The 26,232-nt window shown below is 38.8% G+C and overlaps 1 protein-coding gene across 1 annotated transcript in view; it reads left to right on the forward strand.

Moving 5' to 3' along the window:
* Positions 1-24,515, forward strand: part of prmt3 (protein arginine methyltransferase 3) — an 87,018-nt gene extending 62,503 nt beyond the window's left edge. Inside the window, exons 14-16 of the mRNA XM_047363882.1 lie at positions 9,976-10,026; positions 12,334-12,421; positions 24,199-24,515. Of these exons, the coding sequence (XP_047219838.1) occupies positions 9,976-10,026; positions 12,334-12,421; positions 24,199-24,308 (249 nt within the window). The 3' untranslated portion in view covers positions 24,309-24,515. The remainder of the gene's footprint in view (positions 1-9,975; positions 10,027-12,333; positions 12,422-24,198) is intronic.
* The last annotated feature ends 1,717 nt before the right edge of the window (positions 24,516-26,232 follow it).

Here is a 26,232-nt window from a genome sequence, read left to right on the forward strand (position 1 = left end):
ACCTGAGCCCCAGTCTCAAGTCTTTTGCAGCTCTAAAAGTTGCTCTTCCAAGAAAGCCCTGTATTTGTGGTCTTTATAGATATTGTATTCCTGTCAACTCTGACCAGCTTCCCTCTGAAAACAAGCATCCCTATAACATGATCCTGCCACCATCATGTTTCTTCATCAGGATGATATGTTCAAGGTTGAAACGCAGTGTTACTTTTCAGCCTCATGTCGTGTTTTACATGTGGACCTTTTTGCACATGTTTGCTGTGTCCCCTACATGCCATGTGCCAAATAGTAAACAGAAAAACACAGGAATGCTTATACTTAAAATAGATTCTCCCACCTGAGCTGTGGATCTCTGCAGCACCTTCAGAGTTACTGTGTGCTTCTTGGTTGCGTCTCTTATCAAATGCTCAGTTTAGGTGAATGGCTGTCTAGATTGATTTCCAGTTGTAAAATATGCTGCTCACTTTAAGATGATGGATTGAGAAGTGCTCCACGAGATTTTCAAATTTGGCGATATTTTTTTTCAACTTAACCCTGACTTGACAAACTCCCGGGGCCTTCACAGAACACCTGGATTAATACAGACATTTAACCACATACAGATAAACTATTTGCCATCTAGGTGACCTGTAAATACAATTAGGTTCCCTGTATTTTTTTTATGGGTTACAGAGTAAATAGGGCTGGCCAAATATTTTAGAATTTTATATGTAAAGAATATTAAAACTCTTATTTTTGTTCCCCTAAACAGTGTTTTTGTACTTTGTGTTGATCTGAAATTATTATACCATACAGTCCGATTCAGTAGATCATACAGAGTGAATTTGTAAAAAGTGGCCAATATAAGGAAGAAACGTTCAGCAGAACCAAGCTGTGGAATGAGAGGAAAGGACAGAGGCCCAGATAAACATTGAAGCACTTGGGCAGGAGTTCTTTCAATGTGGAAAATGGAAATAAAACCAAGTTACTGACAACAGTAAGTGCAAATAATGCATAATTTAAAATGGAAAATAATGTTATCAATCTGGAAAGCATAACTCTAGAATTATCCTAGACTAATCTAAGCTACTCTTTTATGAACTTTGTCATAAGGTAAATGTTGAACCTTAGTATAGAAGTAGACGGGGTGTCTGCCTCGTAGAAAACATCTGGGAGCTGGTTCTATGGGAGAAAAGCCTGATAACTAAGGGTCTGCCTCCCATTCTACGTTTAAAATCTTGAGGAACCACTATTGAAATAAAGGTTTGCTTAAGATGAATGATCATGATGATTGTTTCTTTAGGACTTTATATATAAGAAGAATTTAAAATGACCATTTAAATTTTTTTGGGCGTCATTTGTTCTGCTATTTGTAAAGTGGGATGTAATGTGGTGCAAGTGTCAGATGTGACATTCAGTCCTAAATGTACAGTATTTTAAACGTATTACTCTGGATGTTGTGTTTACTATACATCATTTTGCTTTGTTTTCACTACTTTGTTGAGGTTAAGGACACAGTAATCTTGGAAAAAAATTGAAGAAGCGCATGAAGCTCTTTTTAGAGTTTTAAATGCAATGAAACGTTCTGAATTCAGCTTCAGCAATCTGATCTATAAATCAAGCCTTAATTAATCACACATCTATTTTAATTTCGGGTGAATGAGAACCTAAAAGGGTTTTATTTTATTTGTGGCATTTGTTACTTCAAATTAAAATTTTATTTTGACCTTTTACTTTTCATGCATCTCATCTTACTGTTGCAGACACTATAAAAACAATTTGAGCTTTTGTGATTACAAGCCAATTAATTAGATGGTTAGATTTAAGCCATGAACAGTTATTTTTAGATAATAAAAACTCTGTCCTCTAAAATGGATCTGCTCAGAACTTGGGTCAAAATCATGCAAAAATTAAACATTTCTGTCCTTCACTAAATCACTAAAATGCTTCTTTTTTTTTTTTTTTTTTTTTTGCGCTGCATATTGCAGCAATAAAATAAGTTTTGTTTTTTACTTTTTTCACAATTTAGCATGAAACCTATTTGTAAAACAGTTGTATGAAGCCAAGTTGTACATCTTGACCCAGCTTGTGTCTCACTGTTGCTGCAGATTTGTTGGTTTAATAGTGCACATATGTGAGGAAAACAACCTGTAGGTATGTTGGACCAAAGATTTATACACGTTTGATCTCCGCAGCAGTGTTGAAAGGCCAGTAGGACTTTGAGGTCTATGGGGGCAATTCATGCTGTCTTGCGCTAGAGGTGGTCATGCTTGAAGCCTCCATGCCTGGATAAACCCCATCAAAAGCACATTAGCCCTCTTTCCTCCCACCCATTCCCTCCCTTCCACCTCATTGCCCCTCCTTCTCCTTCTACTTAACCCCCCCCCCAGCACCTCCGTTTCTACAGCCCCCCCCCACCATCGTATAATAGTATCTGGTCGGGCCACGCGGCTCGCTGACACGTAGTCGGGCGAAAGGGGAGCAGTGATGAATTGCTCCCTGTTGCTGTTATCCATGATGATAATTATTAATTTTCCCCTCGCTCTTCCCAGAGAATGGGGGCCGGAGAGCTGCAGCAGCTCTGATCCTCCTCTGTGGGCCGTCAGGAAGCCCGCTGTCATCCTTTATCACAGACAAAGCCGGGGCCCAAGGCTAAACACTGATGAAAATGAAATGCATTCATTCTGATTTGTCTCTCTAAACTTTAAGGTTTCCCTTTCTATTTTTTTCTTTCTCTTTTTCCTATCTCCTACTTATAGCACTTTGTACTGCCATGTAAAACTTTTCCAGCAGTAACAGTAATTACAACTGTTTTGTGAAGTTTAAATGACTCTGTGAATAAATTGTTTTATTGGGAATAGTTTTTGAGAAATGTGGACCCAAATGCAGGAAAACAAACATGGGTCAAAAATCCAACTCTACAGGTCCTTCTCAAAATATTAGCATATTGTGATAAAGTTCATTATTTTCCATAATGTCATGATGAAAATTTAACATTCATATATTTTAGATTCATTGCACACTAACTGAAATATTTCAGGTCTTTTATTGTCTTAATGCAGATGATTTTAGCATACAGCTCATGAAAACCCAAAATTCCTATCTCACAAAATTAGCATATTTCCTCCGACCAATAAAAGAAAAGTGTTTTTAATACAAAAAACGTCAACCTTCAAATAATCATGTACAGTTATACACTCAATACTTGGTCGGGAATCCTTTGGCAGAAATGACTGCTTCAATGCGGCGTGGCATGGAGGCAATCAGCCTGTGGCACTGCTGAGGTCTTATGGAGGCCCAGGATGCTTCGATAGCGGCCTTTAGCTCATCCAGAGTGTTGGGTCTTGAGTCTCTCAATGTTCTCTTCACAATATCCCACAGATTCTCTATGGGGTTCAGGTCAGGAGAGTTGGCAGGCCAATTGAGCACAGTGATACCATGGTCAGTAAACCATTTACCAGTGGTTTTGGCACTGTGAGCAGGTGCCAGGTCGTGCTGAAAAATGAAATCTTCATCTCCATAAAGCTTTTCAGCAGATGGAAGCATGAAGTGCTCCAAAATCTCCTGATAGCTAGCTGCATTGACCCTGCCCTTGATAAAACACAGTGGACCAACACCAGCAGCTGACACGGCACCCCAGACCATCACTGACTGTGGGTACTTGACACTGGACTTCTGGCAGTTTGGCATTTCCTTCTCCCCAGTCTTCCTCCAGACTCTGGCACCTTGATTTCCAAATGACATGCAGTATTTGCTTTCATCCGAAAAAAGTACTTTGGACCACTGAGCAACAGTCCAGTGCTGCTTCTCTATAGCCCAGGTCAGGCGCTTCTGCTGCTGTTTCTGGTTCAAAAGTGGCTTGACCTGGGGAATGCGGCACCTGTAGCCCATTTCCTGCACACGCCTGTGCACGGTGGCTCTGGATGTTTCTACTCCAGACTCAGTCCACTGCTTCCGCAGGTCCCCCAAGGTCTGGAATCGGCCCTTCTCCACAATCTTCCTCAGGGTCCGGTCACCTCTTCTCGTTGTGCAGCGTTTTCTGCCACACTTTTTCCTTCCCACAGACTTCCCACTGAGGTGCCTTGATACAGCACTCTGGGAACAGCCTATTCGTTCAGAAATTTCTTTCTGTGTCTTACCCTCTTGCTTGAGGGTGTCAATAGTGGCCTTCTGGACAGCAGTCAGGTCGGCAGTCTTACCCATGATTGGGGTTTTGAGTGATGAACCAGGCTGGGAGTTTTAAAGGCCCCAGGAATCTTTTGCAGGTGTTTAGAGTTAACTCGTTGATTCAGATGATTAGGTTCATAGCTCGTTTAGAGACCCTTTTGATGATATGCTAATTTTGTGAGATAGGAATTTTGGGTTTTCATGAGCTGTATGCCAAAATCATCCGTATTAAGACAATAAAAGACCTGAAATATTTCAGTTAGTGTGCAATGAATCTAAAATATATGAATGTTAAATTTTCATCATGACATTATGGAAAATAATGAACTTTATCACAATATGCTAATATTTTGAGAAGGACCTGTATATAATTTACTATACACATCAAGAGATTCTAGTTATTGAGTGTGAAATTGTCTTAATTAAACACAGGTAGACCGCATGTGTAGACAAGAAGTGGAGCCAAAACAATGGTATTTTTCAAAATTAGAGCAACATACCTTGTCCAATTGATTGTGCAATGTATACTCAACAGAGTAGAAACCCAGATAGCAAAAAATGAAATCCAAACCAAATTGTCATCAGACGTATTTAATCTAGGTTGATTACTGACATTGAAACTTTGTAGTTGCTTTGATTTGTTGATTTACTTTTCAGCTGAAACTGATGTAAAATCAATTTTCATTTAAGAGCCATCTAAATGATCAGTTTAAGATACATTTTGTCTTATTTAAAAGGTTAAACAAAGATTTGTAAGACAACACAAGTTCAATGATCATCTAAAGGCCTACCTAAATCTGCATTTATCTGGTTCAAATCAGACAAAACATCAATAAGACAATTCTAATGATTATAAAGATGTAGCACAACTATTGAGGGCAGGAGACAGATTTCTTTCAATGTTGTGGTGTTGAAAAAACACGAATAAAGTAATACAAAATATTGGGTTAAGATAAATGCAAAAATAATGTAATGATGTTTTGCAAACCGTTTTCTCAGTGGCAATCAGGCAAACGTAAGTGAACCAATAAACAGATGCAAAGTTTGAAGTTTGGACCCTGGGAATTTGTCTTGAATTAAGACTCGTCATCACTGGCAGGAATCTAAATGCAAAGAGATATTGAGCTGAGATTGTGTAACCAGTGACAATCCCACATCTCCCGTTTTAAGGACCCAACCCTATCCTCTAACATGGCTTGCCCCCCACAAAACAGTTGTATGTAACTACATCAAAGATTTTGGGTGTGGAGAGGATGGAATGACCTTCTGGCAGACTTCAACCCCATTTAAACACCGCTGTGGGATCAGGTTTGGCATGCTGTTCGTGCCAGCGTGTCCAACACAACCATATTAGCGGACTTGTGACCAAAGCAGGTTGAACAACAGAATGTCATTCGACAAAGTTGTCTGACCAAGCTGGTGGCTATCATAAGGAGGAGGTACCAGGCTGTTATTGTCGAGTACAGTTTTCCCACACACTACTGAAGCCCTTGTTTGTTAAATGACAACGCCAAACAAGAGTGAGTACTAGATCATTGCTGCTCAGCCTACAAATGTGGCAGAACTTCTGAGAAAATAAACAGGCTCTTCATTGTTAACAAGAAGGGAATAATCAACCACAGACAAATTTCCTTTTTGTACCAAGTTATTTTGTGTTTCAGCTTTAAATTTTGGTCTCAAATTAATTAATTATTTTTTACTTTAATCCACGATCAACCTATGTGACCTCAATGTTAAACTTGTGCAAAACCTACATTTCTCTACAAAACTACTTCTTCTTCATCAGCAGTAAGAAATCAGGTTAGTTAAAAAAAGAAATTGTTACCGTTTTCGACCCACATTCGTTTGGATTTTTCTTTTGCTCAAATTTGGCTGAAAACCTGCTTTAGCCATTGGAAATACCTCCACTCTGCCTTGTCTGTGATGACTGCGTTTCATCAGCCGGCGTCTGAAAGATCAAACCAATAAAACAACTGTTCACTATTTTTTTTTTTTTGTGTATGTTCTTCGTATGTAGGTAAGAGATATTACTTTCAGTTTTGAGGTTAGAATCTTGCAAAGGTTTTTAGTTGATCTTTTCAGTGTCTCATGGAGACGTTCTCTGATCAAGAAGTATGAAAAGACTGATTTGTTAGATTTAGCAAAGTGCTTGAGTACAGTGTGTGAGTCATCAGTGTCTTTAATGGCTTATCTGAACAGTTTCACATCTTCTGTGTTTAATGTCTGAGGCCGTTACATTTCTTTCCCTCTTTTTATTCCTCTTCTCAAATGTGATTTTAATGAAGTGTCGAGTTGCCAAACTGCTCAGTCGGTTTTATATTTGCAAGTTTCACTCTACAGCTCAGATTTTAATTGCCCATCCCGTCTGTCTGATGAAAGTTGCACAACGAAGAAGTGACAATCAATCTCGCTTACGAGGCCTTGTCATCAGCAAGGCGCGTTGAGGATGATCTCTGCCTTTCTGACTGAGAGAGGTGAATCTGCTCTGTCTGATGAGTAATTAAAGCTAATTTCCTAATTACCTCAGCAACGAGGTTCTCTGTAGTGTTCATTAAAAGCCATAATTGCATTGGGTTGACATGCTCTTTTATCCATTTTGGCTTTTTTCTGGCACTTTAGCTGTGAGCTAGCAGTGCTGCCCCTGCTTGTCTCAGTCAATAAAGGTTGATTGAAGCTTTGGTGTGAGGAAGGTATCGAATACAGCTTCTAGTGACAGTGTGGTTGTTGAGGTTGCACACCTTTCTCCTGTAATCCTTACACAACTCTTTTACCAAAAATAAACTTTTTATAGAAGCTGTTTATGGATTTTAAAGGAGTTTCTTCCTGTGCTGCAAACCCCTTACACACCTTTTAAAGAAACACTTCCTCTGGATTTACATTATGTTACAAATTCTTTTAATCTCCCTCTCCTTGTTCTCTATCAGTTTTTTGTCTTTCGTTACATGTTTCTGTCCTCTTTTCCTCCTCTATGTCCTATATTCTGCTCTCTTTCCTTCCATTGATCCGGTTCTTCTTTGTCTAGGAGAGCTGGCCTCCAAGTTGTCAGCTGCATCAGGATTAAAAGCTATTAGTTCTGCATCATTGCCACTACAAGTGTGCTCTTGAGATTGATAGAGTGGCTTTTCTCTTTCAGGGGGGGCTTCTATGGGAGAAAAACAAGCCTGTGGGTGTTTTTTTTTTTTTTTTCAGATCTGTCTATTCTCACCTAAAGGTTTTCTGGCCTTGGACATCCACTTTGTTTTAAACATATGAACTGTTTTTCTATTAGATACTTTTAAAGCTCTGCAAGGATTAGAATCTAATGAAATCAGTTTATTTTACCTTTTAATAAAGGTAAAATTAAAATAAAATAAAAAAAAGTGTAATTTATAGTAACTGATGGGGCTAAAACCTAAATGGATCACCAGATTTGTTCAGACTTGTTTGATTGTTTCTATAAAACTGTGCCTGAAACTAGGGATCTCTCACTTGTGTGTTGTTCTTATCCAGACATTTATACTCCACTAGAGCAAACACATTGAAGCGTTGATTTTCCATAACCAATTTCCCCTTCTCTCTAGAGGATTTATTTTTATATTATTGCAACTCTGTCACCAAAATAGCCAGCTTTGCTAATTTCATGAACTGTAGCAAGCTGTATTATTATTTTTTATCATCAGCAGAACTGAGTGTTGTTGTTGGCTGGGTCATAATTTATTTCTGTTGTCCAGTGACAAGTGCCAGATGAGGTGAAGGAAAGCACATGAGGCATGTTGCAGACTCAGCTTGAATTATAACAAGTTACTGTACAGATTTTATTTTAGAAGAATGGCTTGGGAAGATATACCAATAGTACCGTTAATAAGTTTGATGATTTAGTTCCCCAGATCATCTATACTTAAGATGGAATTAAAAGGTGTACACACCTCTGCTAAACTGCTAGGTTTTTGTTTTTTAAAAATAACGATACCATAATAAGTCATTCCAAATTATTTTCCATCTTTCATGTGACTTGTGACATTTTGCAACATGACATTGCAGATACTGTAGGTTACAAAATTTTAAAACCATATCATTATACAAAGTTAGCAGCCAAGAGAAGGTACAAAAATATTCACAGCATTTTACTATGTATGCTACAGTAGGGCAATGACATTACACAAGATTATCAAGACTTTTCTAACACCTAGACTTGTCTAAAATATACCCAGACCTTGTAGGAGAATGTGTTTTAGTCTGATGAATCCAAACGTAAAACTTTAGGCCACGTTTCCAAAAGGTAGCTTTGGTACAATTATACCACCTGGTGTGAGCAAATGACCACCAGACCCACAATGAAACATGGTGGTGGCAGTATCATGCTGTGGGGTTGTTGTTTTTTTCAGATCATTGAAGGTAAGTGGAACTCCAAACTGTTCCAAAAACCATTCAGTTTTGACCCAACTGCTCCATTAGGCCCAATCTCGAAGTTATGGCTGTTAATTAATCTTTTTATATAACCAATACTTTAATGATAATATTTTGCATTAATACTATACAAATTACCCATTTTCACCTCCCAGAGTTGAGGCACAACTTCACACAGCAACACTGCAGACACTGCCTCTGTCCTCACTTGCAGTGGTTCACCTGAATAATTATGGCTGTTAATCAACACAGTGAGCTGCTGCTGTAAGTTTAAAACATTGCCAATCCAGAGAGGAGCCTTTGCAACCGCCTTTAGTCGAAAAGGTAATGGCATTCTTCAAAGATTTTTTGTCTATGTGGTAGATGAACAGAAAATGCTAAACGATGTCTGATCTTGTGCAACAAGAAAAGTTCAGTAATGTTATTGGTAATGCAACATGGAATGAATAAACACTGGTTGGCAAAAACTGCTGTTATCGATTTGAATATTATTAACATAATGATAGCTCTAATATAGTGTTGCTAGTGGGTAAAATTTTCTACAGCTCCATCTGGTTCAGAATAGGGAAACAACCAAATGATTAGTTTGCTGGGTGGCTTGTAACAAACAGTCATTTATAAATGGTGGACATTGTCTGAAGCTGCTGGACAGAACCTATGGCAGCCTACCCTGCTGTCTCAGGTTGATCACAAAAAATAATATGATGCAAAAGGACAACAATCATAAAGACTGAATACATTGCACGGACCAGATGCTTGTTTACACTGTAAAAAAAAGTATTTTTTAAATCGATCAGATCCTGGTTTCTGCTATTTAAAAAAACAAAATCTGTTTTCCAATTGGTTGCACAACTGAGTCCAAGGTACATACTTCATAAATGATTAAACTTTTACTAAGTGTTACCTTGTCTAGAGTTTTAATATACATAAAAGCAACACTTAATATGATAAAAAATATTGTCACACATCTACTGGGTTTATTTTTTCTTATCTTTATTAGAAAGAACCCTATGCTTTTAAAAAAGGTTGCCACAGTATGGAAAATGGTAGTATCAGTAAGATGAAGAACAATTTCTTAATCAGCAACACAGGAAATTTGGGCAATATTTCCTCATTGTAATAGATTTTTATAACTTTTGCCAGGTAAACTGGACAAATGTCAATAAGTGGAGATATGGCATGCACACAGACTCCTACCAAAAAATTTATGACATTTTTAAGCATGTTAAGCCAACAAGTTTTTACATTTCCTTCATTTGACAATATGAAGAAGCAGCCATGTAAATAAGAAATCTGTTCAACAAAACTGATTTTAATACCTTATTCGTTTCTGTGCTTATTGATACCTGGTTTTTCAGCACTGCGTGTCAGAGCTGCTGTGTAGTCTTAACAAATTCGGGGGTTTATTTTACTGCCAGAATTTAACACAACCCTCATATTTCATTGCAGGGAATTGTCGGCTACTTTGACATTTTCTTTGACAAAGGCTGCAGCAACAAGGTAAGCAGTAGCAGCAGCAACATCCAAGCCATTTAACAGAAACTCAATTATGTTCACGCTTTGGCGTGTTTCTCCTCCCTGAGGCGTCCACTGGCAATAGACGAGCATCTTAGCTAACTGCTGATACAAGCACTTACCCAGCAGAGCTTGCCAGTTGGAACATCTGAGGCCAAGCTCTGCGAGCAACATGGATGTGCCTTTTGATTGCATGCCCTATTGTACCTGGCAACCAAGGCGAATGCTGTAGTTGAAAAAAATAAATTACAGTTTGCACTGGGGGCTGAAACTGGAGCAGTGTGAAAACATAATATGTTTTAGCTTCAAGAGTATACAGGTCCTTCTCAAAATATTAGCATATTGTGATAAAGTTCATTATTTTCCATAATGTCATGATGAAAATTTAACATTTATATATTTTAGATTCATTGCACACTAACTGAAATATTTCAGGTCTTTTATTGTCTTAATACAGATGATTTTGGCATACAGCTCATGAAAACCCAAAATTCCTATCTCACAAAATTAGCATATCATTAAAAGGGTCTCTAAACGAGCTATGAACCTAATCATCTGAATCAACGAGTTAACTCTAAACACCTGCAAAAGATTCCTGAGGCCTTTAAAACTCCCAGCCTGGTTCATCACTCAAAACCCCAATCATGGCTAAGACTGCCGACCTGACTGCTGTCCAGAAGGCCACTATTGACACCCTCAAGTAAGAGGGTAAGACACAGAAAGAAATTTCTGAACGAATAGGCTGTTCCCAGAGTGCTGTATCAAGGCACCTCAGTGGGAAGTCTGTGGGAAGGAAAAAGTGTGGCAGAAAACGCTGCACAACGAGAAGAGGTGACCGGACCCTGAGGAAGATTGTGGAGAAGGGCCGATTCCAGACCTTGGGGGACCTGCGGAAGCAGTGGACTGAGTCTGGAGTAGAAACATCCAGAGCCACCGTGCACAGGCGTGTGCAGGAAATGGGCTACAGGTGCCGCATTCCCCAGGTCAAGCCACTTTTGAACCAGAAACAGCGGCAGAAGCGCCTGACCTGGGCTACAGAGAAGCAGCACTGGACTGTTGCTCAGTGGTCCAAAGTACTTTTTTCGGATGAAAGCAAATTCTGCATGTCATTCAGAAATCAAGGTGCCAGAGTCTGGAGGAAGACTGGGGAGAAGGAAATGCCAAAATGCCAGAAGTCCAGTGTCAAGTACCCACAGTCAGTGATGGTCTGGGGTGCCGTGTCAGCTGCTGGTGTTGGTCCACTGTGTTTTATCAAGGGCAGGGTCAATGCAGCTAGCTATCAGGAGATTTTGGAGCACTTCATGCTTCCATCTGCTGAAAAGCTTTATGGAGATAAAGATTTCATTTTTCAGCACGACCTGGCACCTGCTCACAGTGCCAAAACCACTGGTAAATGGTTTACTGACCATGGTATCACTGTGCTCAATTGGCCTGCCAACTCTCCTGACCTGAACCCCATAGAGAATCTGTGGGATATTGTGAAGAGAACGTTGAGAGACTCAAGACCCAACACTCTGGATGAGCTAAAGGCCGCTATCGAAGCATCCTGGGCCTCCATAAGACCTCAGCAGTGCCACAGGCTGATTGCCTCCATGCCACGCCGCATTGAAGCAGTCATTTCTGCCAAAGGATTCCCGACCAAGTATTGAGTGCATAACTGTACATGATTATTTGAAGGTTGATGTTTTTTGTATTAAAAACACTTTTCTTTTATTGGTCGGATGAAATATGCTAATTTTGTGAGATAGGAATTTTGGGTTTTCATGAGCTGTATGACAAAATCATCCGTATTAAGACAATAAAAGACCTGAAATATTTCAGTTAGTGTGCAATGAATCTAAAATATATGAATGTTAAATTTTCATCATTACATTATAGAAAATAATGAACTTTATCACAATATGCTAATATTTTGAGAAGGACCTGTAGTGCTTTCAGGTTCCATTCATTGTACAGACCAAGCAATCAGTGATTTTAAAATGTAGTGCTGTAAAAACAAATTGACTGTTAAAAGAATGAAATTGATGTATTACTATGTTTTAGTATTAAAAACTGATTTCTCTTAGTTGTCCACAATAACCATGGGCAAGTTGAGTTTTGTTGCATATTATTAATAAACTATTTTTGTTATATTTTTTAGAACCTTGTCTGCCTTTAGCATTAACAATATTTGATTCTACTGGATGTTTCAGTAAAACTATATATTCCCATTTCTTTACTTTATATAAGCTGGAATTTTGCTTACGGTGTTTTTCTTTTTTTTTTTTTTTGGTTTTTGTGTTTCTGCGGCAGGTCATGTTCTCCACAGGTCCTCAAGTTACAAAGACTCACTGGAAACAGACACTCTTCCTTCTAGAGAAGCCCATGGCTGTTAAAGCAGGTCAGTAACCGCATGTTACTAACTTGTTACTGATAGAATAAGAAAACAGTCAACAGCTGTTCTTAAGTTCAGTTGACTCAAAATCAACGAGTAGTAAAACAAAAAAATTTGCAACGGTACAAGACCAACAAAAGACAGTGATGAGATTTGATGAAATAATTGAAACAAGTTGCAAATTACCATTAAATGGACCAGAACAATTCTCATTGCGCAGCTTTCAGAAAATCCACAGATGCATTCAGCGTAGAAATTTGTAGGAATTCCTCTTTCTAAGCAAAAAGCACTTTTAATAATGTTGAATTATGCTGGAACTATCGGCTATAGAATCAATTAAAATATTGAAGAGCCCTCATTAAATCACATCTTTTTATATTTTAGGAATTAGATTTAAATGGTGTGAAATGGAGAAAAAAAAAGTTGTGAAACAGAGTTAATGATATTTATTACTCTGCAAAGATTTACAAAGGCTTTGTGTGTCAAGTGAACCACAGTAAGAGCTGTTATCCAAAAATGGACAAAACATAAAACCGTTGTGAACACCACATCACAACAGGGGTGGGAATCTTTAGGCACCTTGTGATTCAATTTGATTATGATTCTGAAGGCTAAGATAAATGGTAAACGGACTGAACTTATATAGCGCCTTCCCAGTCATACTGACCACTCAAAGCGCTTTACACTACAGCAAAGGTTATCTCAAAACATACAGTTCAATTCATATCCAGTTATGTAGAATCCAAGTCAGTTTAAGTCTAATTCCAGTCAGTCCACAAAGTAACACAGATAAGACACATTAAACACCCCAATAAAATCTAAAGAATCGTTCAAATATTTAGTTATACTCTATCATTCCCATAATACAAGTTGATCCAGTAAGATGGTTGGAATCAAAAGGCCGTGGGGTATAACTCATTCACCAGAAAAATATGCATAAAATGTGTGTTGGGTGTTTACTGTAATGTCTGTGATCCTCACACACAGCCTTTCTAAATGCATGTAGTGCTTCAAATACAAGCGACGTTGATGTGTGCTATCCTCAGTATGTTATTATATGCATAACATTCTGATACCAAGATATTTGTAGGATAAGACTGGCAGCGGAGGATTATAAAGTTGCGCTGCTTTCCTTGGACCTGCAGACTGTTTATGCTGTCTATACTTTTTATTGTATCACTTTGTCACATTTCTTCCATGATCCTGTCCTACCTTTACATCTCTTGGTTGTTATGACATTATACCTATGAGGTGGTTTAAAAATGTACCAGGTGAGTCAACTTCGACCCAACTTATGTGCAAGGACCTGTCAGTTGATTACAATATATAAAAAAACATATTTAGATGGCAGACAATAAGTAATATGTGAAAGGGACAAAACTCAGTCTTATTGTTCTTATTGTGGAAATTGGTAATAATAATATATGTACCTAAAGAAGCCCAGTGGCTTACGATTAGTTATTGACTTTGTAGAAATTCCTCTTTCTATGCAACATAAACAGATTTAAAATATAAAATCAGTGTTTCATGTGCTGCGAGATAGCTGAGCATTCATCAAAATGGAACCTAAATGTTCAGATAAAAATGGTAACATTATTCATCAACAGGTAAATGATGTATCAGTTGGTACTGATGTAATGTTTCTCTCCAAAGTGTGTCATCATTTTACACATTTTACATATGACATACAGGGGTTGGACAATGAAACTGAAACACCTGTCATTTTAGTGTGGGAGGTTTTATGGCTAAATTGGACCAGCCTGGTAGCCAGTCTTCATTGATTGCACATTGCACCAGTAAGAGCAGAGTGTGAAGGTTCAATTAGCAGGGTAAGAGCACAGTTTTGCTCAAAATATTGAAATGCACACAACATTATGGGTAACATACCAGAGTTCAAAAGAGGACACATTGTTGGTGCACGTCTTGCTGGCGCATCTGTGACCAAGACAGCAAGTCTTTGTGATGTATCAAGAGCCACGGTATCCAGGGTAATGTCAGCATACCACCAAGAAGGACGAACCACACCTAACAGGATTAACTGTGGACGCAAGAGGAAGCTGTCTGAAAGGGATGTTCGGGTGCTAACCCGGATTGTATCCAAAAAACATAAAACCACGGCTGCCCAAATCACGGCAGAATTAAATGTGCACCTCAACTCTCCTGTTTCCACCAGAACTGTCCGTCGGAGCTCCACAGGGTCAATATACACGGCCGGGCTGCTATAGCCAAACCTTTGGTCACTCATGCCAATGCCAAACGTCGGTTTCAATGGTGCAAGGAGTGCAAATCTTGGGCTGTGGACAATGTGAAACATGTATTGTTCTCTGATGAGTCCACCTTTACTGTTTTCCCCACATCCGGGAGAGTTACGGTGTGGAGAAGCCCCAAAGAAGCGTACCACCCAGACTGTTGCATGCCCAGAGTGAAGCATGGGGGTGGATCAGTGATGGTTTGGGCTGCCATATCATGGCATTCCCTTGGCCCAATACTTGTGCTAGATGGGCGCGTCACTGCCAAGGACTACTGAACCATTCTTGAGGACCATGTGCATCCAATGGTTCAAACATTGTATCCTGAAGGCGGTGCCGTGTATCAGGATGACAATGCACCAATACACACAGCAAGACTGGTGAAAGATTGGTTTGATGAACATGAAAGTGAAGTTGAACATCTCCGATGGCCTGCACAGTCACCAGATCTAAATATTATTGAGCCACTTTGGGGTGTTTTGGAGGAGCGAGTCAGGAAACGTTTTCCTCCACCAGTATCACGTAGTGACCTGGCCACTATCCTGCAAGAAGAATGGCTTAAAATCCCTCTGACCACTGTGCAGGACTTGTATATGTCATTCCCAAGACGAATTGATGCTGTATTGGCCGCAAAAGGAGGCCCTAAATGATACTAATAAATTATTGTGGTCTAAAACCAGGTGTTTCAGTTTCATTGTCCAACCCCTGTATTTGTGTATGTAAGTGCCCTTTGTGCCCAATGGAAACCCCTGATGTGCAGACAAATGAACCTCAGGACTGGCTGTCCACTCACTGAGCAGATATCAGATGAAATCTACTGTAATAAATGGCCAGCACAACGACAGAGGTGGTTGATGTTCGATAGCCTGCAACCATGCTGAGCCTCTGCCTGCTGCTTACTAGATAAGAAAGTCAAAAACTCTGACGCTGCGCAAATGCTGTTGGATGCTTTGTACTTTGCTGGCTTAGATCAAATATTCAAGGAAAAATAAGAGGACAATGACAAGAATTTCCTTTTAAGACCTAATTTACCTCTTTTTGTTTGTTTAGGTTCTTCATACAGTCTTAACACATTTAATCATATTCCACTACCTTTGAAACAACTTTGGTCTCAAATGCCAGAGAACCACCAGTGATGTTATCCTGATGTTTTTCAAAAAGATATAGAACATTTAACATTTTATTTATTATTTCTTTATTTGTTGCTGTTATCATTGTATCTAACTAGTCTGGAAAAGGTTTGAGAAATTTGTAATTAGATTGGAATATTTTCCAGGTCTGTATAAATATGGAAGAAGAAAAGTCTGATAAATTATTTCAATTTCCACACTTTTTTTCTATCCAATTGTCCAAACGCAGAATCCATCTAAACTGCTGTCAGTCATGCTTCATACTGTATAGTCTCTGTCTTTTCCAGGTTCCTTATTTTTGGACCACTGTAGAAAAATCAGCAATACATTCATAGTGAACCTTTGTTTTTTTTTTACTCAGACTAAAAAAGATCTTGAGAAATTTAGTCTGGAAAAGCATGGATTTTTTTTTTTTATGAAAATTGTGTATGAACCCTGTATTGATGATTACACCATAATCTCACAAAATGCCAGGTATTATGGTTTCCTATACACATGGCAACCAAACTGCTTACAACTGCCTAAAGTATAAATATTTGGTTTTAGTGTTTTTTACTAAGGTTGTTGCCAAGTTCAAGGTGAGTTTTAAAGAACTGTAATGCACCACAAAGTCTATGGCATTAGCCCACCCTTGAAACCCCATGGATCCCAATGTAATGGAGCCTCTGTGGGCTGTGCTTCATTAAGCCTGAACCACAGCAGTTTCTCCCTATGACCTACGGGACCCAGTGGATCCATTTCCGGCGTCCTAATGCCAGACACAGCAGGACATCCTCTGAGGTCTTCTGTCAGTGCGATTTCCTTACAACCTTACATTTAAAAAGTTCATATGCCATGCCATTTGCAGAACAACTCTATAAGGCATAACATGATAAAGCATAATACAAAATGTAAAGATATAAACGCATGATCCTTAATGCTTGGGATAAAGGCAACAGATCTGATTTTTGGTTGGTGATACCTGAATGAAATTAGAGTTATTTTGAGCTCGATCAGTTCCACCTTAAGTCAAGACCTGAAGGATACAGAAGAAAAAGAATGAGTTTATTGCAAAAGAAGGTACACGTGCACCTAAGTAAGTTACATTGTTTAAATATAATTTATTTTATTTATTTAAAAATTTATTACCCACGGAGTGATATTTCAGTGGTTTCAGTCATACCTGTTTATTATTATTTAAGACTATGTCTTACAGCTGATGAAACCCCAAAAAATAACACCAGTAAAAAAAGGTTTCTAATACAGAAACGTTGTGTTATGCCCATGTTGTGGCCTATACAATCATGGAGAGGTGTGCTGACTTGACATTTGCTCAGCAGGCAGTCACGGACACCCTCCTCAAAGGGGTAAGCCCCAAAAGGGTATTGTTAATGGAGCTGGTAGTTCAGTATCCAGAGTCCTGTATCCCAGTATATTGGTGGAAAATTCAGAGCAAGCAAAAAGTGTGGTAGAAAAAGAGATAATTTTGAAGCGAAGCACATTCAAGAGTTTAGGGAGAAATTCACAATCTGTGGACTGTGGCTGGAGCCAGTGTTTCAAGAGCAACCACATACAGACGGGTCCTGGACAACTGTTTTTTAATTACTTGTGTTGGGCCACCCCTAAACTAGAAACAAAGTTTGAAGTGCCTTATGTGGACTAGAGAAAACACAGACTGGACTGTTGCTTACTGGAACAAAGTCCTCATTTTAGATGAAGGTTAATGCTGCAATTCATTTGGAAATCAAGGTCCCAGAAGAGTGAAGAGGAACAGAATCCAAGTTGGTTGAGTTCGATCGTTTTCATAGTCATAATGAGTTGGGAAGCCATGTCATCTGCTGGTGTTGGTTTCACTGTGTTTTATAAGGTAAGCACAGCTTGTATCCCTCTGCTGACAGGCTTTATGGATATACTGGTTTCATTTTCCAGCAGGATTTAGTACCTGCCCGTGCTGCCAGAGGTACCAATACCTGCTTTAACGACCAGTGTGTTACTGTTCTTGATTGGTGATCAGACTGGCCTGACCTAAGCCCTACAAATAATTTATTTATTGTCAAGAACAAGATGAGAGACACCAGAGCAAGCAATGCAAATGAGCTAAAGGTTGCTTTTAAAGCTACCTGGGTTTTCCTAACACCTCAGAAGATCCAACAGACTGGTCACCTTGATGCCACACTGCATTTCTGCAGTAAATTATTCTGCTGGCCAACATTTCTACATAAAAAATAATCTTATGTAATATTTTCCTTTTCTGAGATGTAGAGTTTTGGGTATTAGCTGTAAGCCATAACACACATACATGCTTGTAATATGTCCCATTGTGTGTCATAAAACTAAGGTTTTGCTTTTTGGAATAAATTACTGACATAAGTGAAGGTTCTAATTATATCTCTTTTTTTTTTTTTTCAAATGCACCTGTATATCAACAGAGTACAGTAGTTTAAAGGAAGAAGGAGGGTTGGAGTTGAAGGCAGGATATTGATGCGCTTCTTCACTCTACCCGTTCCCGGCCTTTTTTCGGGGTCGTAAACCAGAAATAGAGTTTTTAACAGCATCCATCGGGTGCCTGCTAGGCTCTTATGGTGTATTTTACAGCACACAAATTGCATCACAAAAGTTCTTGTACACTTCCATAAACTCTCCTCCTGCTGCAGCAAACAACTTGAAAGTGACCTTGAAGAAGATGGAACTCTGTCGTTTCTCCTTTTAAATGTTGACTGAGGAACATCTTCAGGACTTCCATGCCTTAAGAAGGACTAAACATCAACAGCCTGGAGTGTTGTTTAATATTACTTCTCACGATGATGATTTATTGAGATGGAGACCAAATCTTACTTGATGTTGGTACGAGTGGAACAGTAATTAACTCTTGCTCTGCACTACGGTGGGAGGTGCTCCTGGAAGAGGGAGAACACAGCCAGCAGCCTGGAACAAAACATCCCAGCAAATCCTCCTGGCTGGCAGCGTAATAAATTAAACAGCAAATCATTTGTCATGCTCTGGTGTGTTTGTGTAGCTCCAGTATTGAAGAGGAGGGCAGTTTTTTACAGTTTTACTTGCTTAATCTCCACTAGGAAAAAAAAAAAAGAGTGTTTTTTGTAAATTAAAGTCCCATTATGTTCAAGGTGAGGAGCTGTTCTGGTCACGTGTGCTCAGGGCCGCTCAGAACAGCTGATATATGGGTGTGAGTTCTTGTCCAGCCTTTTATTGGTCAGTCATGGGATCTTTGTTGCTTCCTCCTTTTATGACTCACCTTTTCTGTCCTGAGTGGAGGTGGACCTCCTTCATATCTCGCCCTCGATTTGTCCAGACACAGTCGAAACACAGCTTTGGGCCCTCACCCTCCTCCACCTCCGTTGTTTAAACCCTGAAGGTCCTTGAACTTTCAAAGTCGAGCTTAGTTTAATGTGGCTGTTATTCAACACATGGGCTGGATTTGAGTGGAAGATGGTGTTTGTGATGTACATTACAACCAGAAACCAGAACAGTGTAATTAAATATTTAGATGGCACAAATTATCCCATAGAGTTAGGTGTAAACTTCCTGGTTTTTTATATTGTTTAATACATTATTTTTGATTTATTTGCTGATTATCTTTTCTCCTTGCATTTCTGTCCGTTCCCAGTGAGCATTCAACCTCATTTTAACATAGATGCTATATGTAGACTCAATCATGTTCTATTTGTAGCCTTGATTTATACCCATATATCTTATCTAGGTTTAGACTAAACAAAACTGTCTGGTCTAACAAACGTCTAAGCATGGACTTAAAACTGAGAAAGGTCAAAAGAAAAATCTGTAAATCATACAAAAATAACAGAAAGCATAAACTGAAACTCAAAGAACTTCATTTGATTTAGAATTATCAAGTAATTTAATCCTTTCTTCAGATGGGTAACTGTGGTCATAATATCAATGTGCAGGAAATACTGTGTATTTTTTAGCTGTGGGCAAGAAACTGGAAAAATTATACATATGATGACATACTGTATGTACATAAATTTTTATTAAAAATAATGTTTTTGCAATATGAATGATACCCATAGATATGTTATTTGTGCTGGGGAAAACAAATTACTTAGTAAAGCATTGATTAGTAATTAAGATTTCCCAAGTTTTACACTGACTGGAATCACTCTTTTTTATACTAGTAAATCCCAGCTAAATATGTCTACATTTAGACTTCTAGTTAACATCTAAAACCAATTCTACACATTGAAGAATTTTCACTTTTAGACTAAATATGTACCAAATGGTAACTAAGACGCATTTATGAAGCATTTAGACATTGTTTACATGTATTTTCAGCAAAAAATGCTCACTGATTTAGAGTTTTAGGAATGCAGTAAAGAATGAGTAAATGTACCTTTAGGCTAATATATACATAAAGGGGACGTCTGCTAACTTCATGGGAAAGAAAAACCATAACACCCAGGTGAGGTGTACATTGCCTTGCGAAAGTACTCGGCCCCCTTGAACTGGTCAACCTCTTGCCACATTTCAGGCTTCAAACATAAAGATATAAAATTATACTTTTTTGTGAAGAATCAACTGGGACACAATTGTGAAGTGGAATGAAATGTATTGGATGTGTCAAACTTGTTTAACAAATAAAAAACTGAAAAGTGGGGCGTGCAATATTATTCAGCCCCTTTACTTTCAGTGCCACAAACTCACTCCAGACGTTCAGTGAGGATCTCTGAATGATCCAATGTTGTCCCAAATGACTGATGATGATAAATAGAATCCACCTGTGTGTAATCAAGTCTTCATATAAATGCACCTGCTCTGTGATAGTCTCAGGGTTCTGTTCAAAGCGCAGAGAGCATCATGAAGACCAAGGAACACACCAGGCAGGTCCGAGATACTGTTGTGGAGACGTTTAAAGCTGGATTTGGATACAAAAAGATTTCCCAAGCTTTACACATCCCAAGGAGCACTGTGCAAGCAATCATATTGAAATGGAAGGAGTATCAGACCACTGCAAATCTACCAAGACCCGGCCGTCCCTCTGAACTCTCATCTCGAACAAGGAGAAGACTGATCAGAGATGCAGCCAAGAGGCTCATGATCACTCTGGATGAACTGCAGAGATCTACAGCTGAGGTGGGAGAGTCTGTCCATAGGACAACAATCAGTCGTACACTGCACAAATCTGGCCTTTATGGAAGAGTGGCAAGAAGAAAGCCATTTCTCAAAGATATCCATAAAAAGTCTCATTTAAAGTTTCCCACAAGCCACCTGGGAGACACACCAAACATGTGGAAGAAGGTGCTCTGGTCAGATGAAACCAAAATCCAACTGTTTGGCCACAATGCAAAACGATATGTTTGGTGTAAAAGCAACACAGCTCATTACCCTGAACACATCATCCCCACTGTCAAACATGGTGGTGGCAGCATCATGGTTTGGGCCTGCTTTTCGTCAGCAGGGACAGGGAAGATGGTCAAAATTGATGGGAAGATGGATGGGGCCAAATACAGGACCATTCTGGAAGAAAACCTGTTGGAGTCTGCAAGAGACCTGAGACTGGGACGGAGATTTATCTTCCAACAAGACAATGATCCAAAACATAAAGCCAAATCTACAATGGAATGGTTCACAAATAAACGTATCCAGGTGTTGGAATGGCCAAGTCAAAGTCCAGACCTGAATCCAATCGAGAATCTGTGGAAAGAGCTGAAGACTGCTGTTCACGAACGCTCTCCATCCAACCTCACTGAGCTCCAGCTGTTTTGCAAGGAAGAATGGGTAAGAATTTCAGTCTCTCGCTGTGTGAAACTGATAGAGACAAACCCCAAGTGACCTGCCGCTGTAATTGCAGCAAAGGGTGGCGCTACAAAGTATTAATGCAAGGGGGCCGAATAATATTGCATGCCCCACTTTTCAGTTTTTTATTTGTTAAACAAGTTTGACACATCCAATAAATTTCATTCCACTTCACGATTGTGTCCCACTTGTTGATTCTTCACAAAAAATTTGAATTTTATATCTTTATGTTTGAAGCCTGAAATGTGGCTAGAGGTTGAAAAGTTCAAGGGGGCCGAGTACTTTCGCAAGGCACTGTATATATATATATACTGCTTCTTCTAATACCCTTAAATAAAATCCAGGGCATCCATGTGGGTGCAAATGTAGAAGAAATGTGTGGAAAGTGGTTGTGAAATAAATGGCTACAATCCGCATGCGTTAGTGTTCAGAGTTCTATATTCCAATTGTAATTCATGGAGGAAAGCTGTGTTTTACTGAGACAAGCTGTTTCCAGAGGCCTGTTTGTGCCTAATGACACTGGCATGGTGATGTATGACACCGCAGTGAAAGCCCGGCTCCATTCCTTGACTCATTTCCACACATGGTTAACTCGTTCCGATCTGAGTGGCCAGTTTACCGAGGGCTCCTAGGCCTCTCTTCCATGGGGAGTTTAGTTTGACTGATTGCAGCAGGGGTGCACCATGACTTAACACACACTCTGTCAATGATTGTTCGTATGCTTCACCAGTTCAATCTGAAACACGGAAGATTACTTGGATAGTTAATTGCAAAGTTGTGTTAGGGCAGAAATCTGTTGCCAACATCTGTCTTATTACACAATGTTATCAAAGGTTAGACAGCTACCTCACTGACATTGAATGCTTTTTTAAATTATTATTATTGTTATTAAAGATGGACAACTGCCTCGATCCAAATCAGTAATGATTGCTGTTTGCTAATGCAACCTCTTACAATACTATTTAACATTTTGTTGATGTTCCACATGGTTCCATACTTGCAAAGGTATTCATACCACTTGAAAAAAATTTTCACCATATTAAACCTGAATGTGTTATTTTGAGATTCTCTGATCAGCCAAGACAAAATTGTGCATAACAGTGAACAAATTTATTGCATAAATATCAAGAGGAAGAAAGATGATACATGGTATTTAAAGTGTTTACACACCATCCCCACAGTGAAACATGGTGGTGGCAGCAACAGGTAGGAAAACTGGTCAGAGTTGATGGGACAGGGGATTGGGATGAATGCAATACAATCCTGAAACAAAAACCTGTTTGAGGCTACAGAAGACTTGAGTCTGTGATGGACGTGCACTGTCCAGCAGCACAAGAACTCTAAACAAACATCCAGAGCTACAATAGATTGGTTCGGATGAAAATATATTCATGTGTTATGCCCCAGTCAAAATCCAGATATAATCCCATTTAAAATATTTAGTGAATATTGGATTGGGTAGTGTGTCAATAAAAATTGACACAGTATCTAGTCGTACTGAGCGTGAACTATTTTGCAAAGAAGGATGGGCAACAACTTCAGTTGCTAGTGCAAATTATTGAGTCGGGGGCTGAATAAAAAATGTACACCATTTTTAATATTGCAATTGTAAACATTTTGAAAACCATAAAACAAGAACTTTATTTCATTTTTAAGTGTTAAAATTTATTTGGCTTTTGTACAAACTGCCTACCTTGCAAGGTTTCCTTTTTCTGCAGTGGGGCGTCAGACCTAGAGCGTGGCGCCAGCAGCCGGCTCTTTGACAGTGACGTTGCCACAGTAACAAGTAATGCATGGCAGCAGTGATGGTAAACGTGTTGCTGGAGAAATAGCCACAGTCAGCATTTTCTCCTCTCATCATCCTCTAACCTGCAGCAACGAGCAGAGCGAAGGTTGGGTAGAACAGCAGAGGCATGAGAGGACGCTTGTTTGCCGTTTCAGTAATCATTCATTTACCTCCAGCAGTCAAACGGGAAGTTAATCGGAGTGATTATGCATTATAATTTTGCGTTGTGCTGTAGGTGTATTTCCTTATGTCTGCCATCTGGAAATATGAGAGCATCTGCATTCCCATGCACAATCTTGCTTATTAAGATACATTAAAGCATATTGCCTTTACACACATCATCATTTCTATAAGCAGCAGTGCGCTCATGCTGCAGAGGTCTGAGCTCAGCAGCCCTGTACTGCTGCAGGGCATCAGGAAGATTTTATTATGAACATTCTGATTGATGTCTGACTCAGTGTTTTCTGTCTTTTTTTTATTTGTTTTTATTTTGCTTCAAGTCTGATGGAAGTCTATGGATGCGTATGCTATTATGTTTAAGGATGTACAGAATATTCCTAAAGTAAATACAACTGCATGAACGTTGAGTGGACAGAAATGAAGTCCACTTATTCCAAAGGAATTTATGTAAAATCTTTTGATATTAATTTTAAATCAATTCTTTGGCTTTTTAAAAGTAAATGGACCTCGTCGTTCTATAGCATTTGTTGTAAACAAGGACATGCAGACTTTCTTACTACATAAAAAAATAATAGCGCTGCTATAAATGCACTTATTAAGCATCAAATGTTATATTGGACTGCAAATTTTTTCCTATTTTTTGATTTCATTTCAATTTTGATGTATTATTTGTCTTCTTGTTTGCTTCAGGAGAAGAGCTCCGGGGAAATATCAGCGTGCGTAAAAACAAGAAAGATCCTCGCTCACTCTTTGTCACCTTTGACCTTCCAGACAGGAAGCAGACTTATAGCCTCCAATGATGTCAGCCACCATATTGTCCATGTAATGAATTGTAGCCCCCATTTTTTATTGACAATTAATGTACTGGCGCCTGTGAGAAGAAAATGAAGGACAGAGTTTGATAATTTAGTCATTGGCCTTGTCTACTTTTTTGTAATAATTATTTACATGGTTTTCAATCTCTGCGCCCTTGTAAACAGTTATTATAATAAAGGAGTTGAAATGGATACATTGTTTTATCAATTACAAAGGAAAACGGGACTTAAAGAAAGATGCGAAACATCTACTTGGTCATCACTTCTTTAAGTTTTTATCATTTTTGTAAAAATTGCTATTTTCAACAAAAATACAGTACATCATGCTTATATTTAGGGGCTGCATGGTTACCCTTTAGTACAAGTGTGCGAGTTTATTTGTCCTGTGTATCTCTGTGTTTCCCTGTGATGGACTGGTGACCTGTCCAGGGTGTACCCCCCCCTATATTGACTGCTGGAGATAGGCACCAGAAAGTAAAGCAAAGTTGTCTCTCAGCAAACAACAAAACTGTCTGGTTGGACTAGAACAGACAAGAAAATGACTTCCATGCACAAACAAATCACACAAGAAAAACAGGAAATATATCACAGTGTTGCAAATTCTAATTCCAAATAAACTTTCTCAGCACATCATACAAAAAAGTAAAACACATGCAAAATCCCTCTGTAATGTGGGACACTGGTCATTTAAAACGTAATCATGTGAAGTTACTTTTGTTAATTGTTGGTTCTATTTAATTACAGTTCATTTGAATTTTCGCAGTGTTTCTGCATTTTGACACTTATGTAAATAAATAAGACCTATTTTAAATACCTGATTAAGAATGAAAATTCTGATTTGTTTTACATACGTACGTATGGGTTCAAAATAGTGTGTTTAAAAAGGTGAGTTAAAATAGTGGCAACACTGCACAATTTGTAGATTGTACGACATGACAGTTTCTTTGAATTTCTCGGTTTTGCCTCAAAAACTGCATTTTCGATGTTGCATCACAGGTTTTCTATTATATTAAGGTCCTGGGATTGGGCTGACCATCTCGTAATGTTAATCTTGTGATTCAGTTCTAATATACTGCCGCCTTATTGGGTTTTTTGGGGTCTTGCTTAACATCTGTTGCAAAGGCACTTCCCTTTTCACCATTAAGTAACATGATTTTTTAGTTCTGTTGATGTCTTAAAACTGGTCTGTGATCCCTGGTATGCAATAAATAGGCCTGATGCCATAGTATGATAAATGGCCCTATAACATGTTTCCTAAGCCACCATGCTTGATTAAAATGTTCGGGGATCCTCTGACAACCTGTATGCAGCCCCTGAAGAAAACAAATTGGGCAAGTTTGCTTTCATAGGTCCACTAGTAGTTGGGCCATTACCCTTTAGACCAGTCGATATGCTTTTGGCAATTCTGTTTTTGGTTTATTCAGCAGTGGGATTTTGAAGGGGTTTCTTGCCATTTCCTGGGCTTCACATAGGCATATTCAAACTGTGCAGTGTCCACAGGGTACTATAGACCTTTACTCACCCGGAGGTTGATCAGTGGCTAGTTTTTAGTCATTATTTTTAATCTTTTATCCATTTAAATGGTATTTTTCCATTTACTTTCTCACATTTCTGGTTGTGGTTTCCATTTTAAGGCATTTGAGATCATTTTAGCTGAGCAGTCTATCATTTTTTTACACTTCTTTTTAGAGAAGAAACCCTCTTTATGTGCTTCCATTCCCATTTTAATGTCAGTTTTGGTGCCACAAACGTTATTCCTTTTCTTGGCAAGATATACATGGATTTCTAGGAGCACTGGCTCATTGTCCAATTAATACTCTTTGTCCTTTAATATTCTTTTTGACAATTTCCCAGACAGCTGTTCCATTCCCTTGTAGGAAGTGACCTCTGCCCACAATGATGATGTAGG

This window comes from Girardinichthys multiradiatus, chromosome 4, assembly GCF_021462225.1.
Source record: "Girardinichthys multiradiatus isolate DD_20200921_A chromosome 4, DD_fGirMul_XY1, whole genome shotgun sequence".
Classification (NCBI taxonomy): domain Eukaryota; kingdom Metazoa; phylum Chordata; class Actinopteri; order Cyprinodontiformes; family Goodeidae; genus Girardinichthys; species Girardinichthys multiradiatus.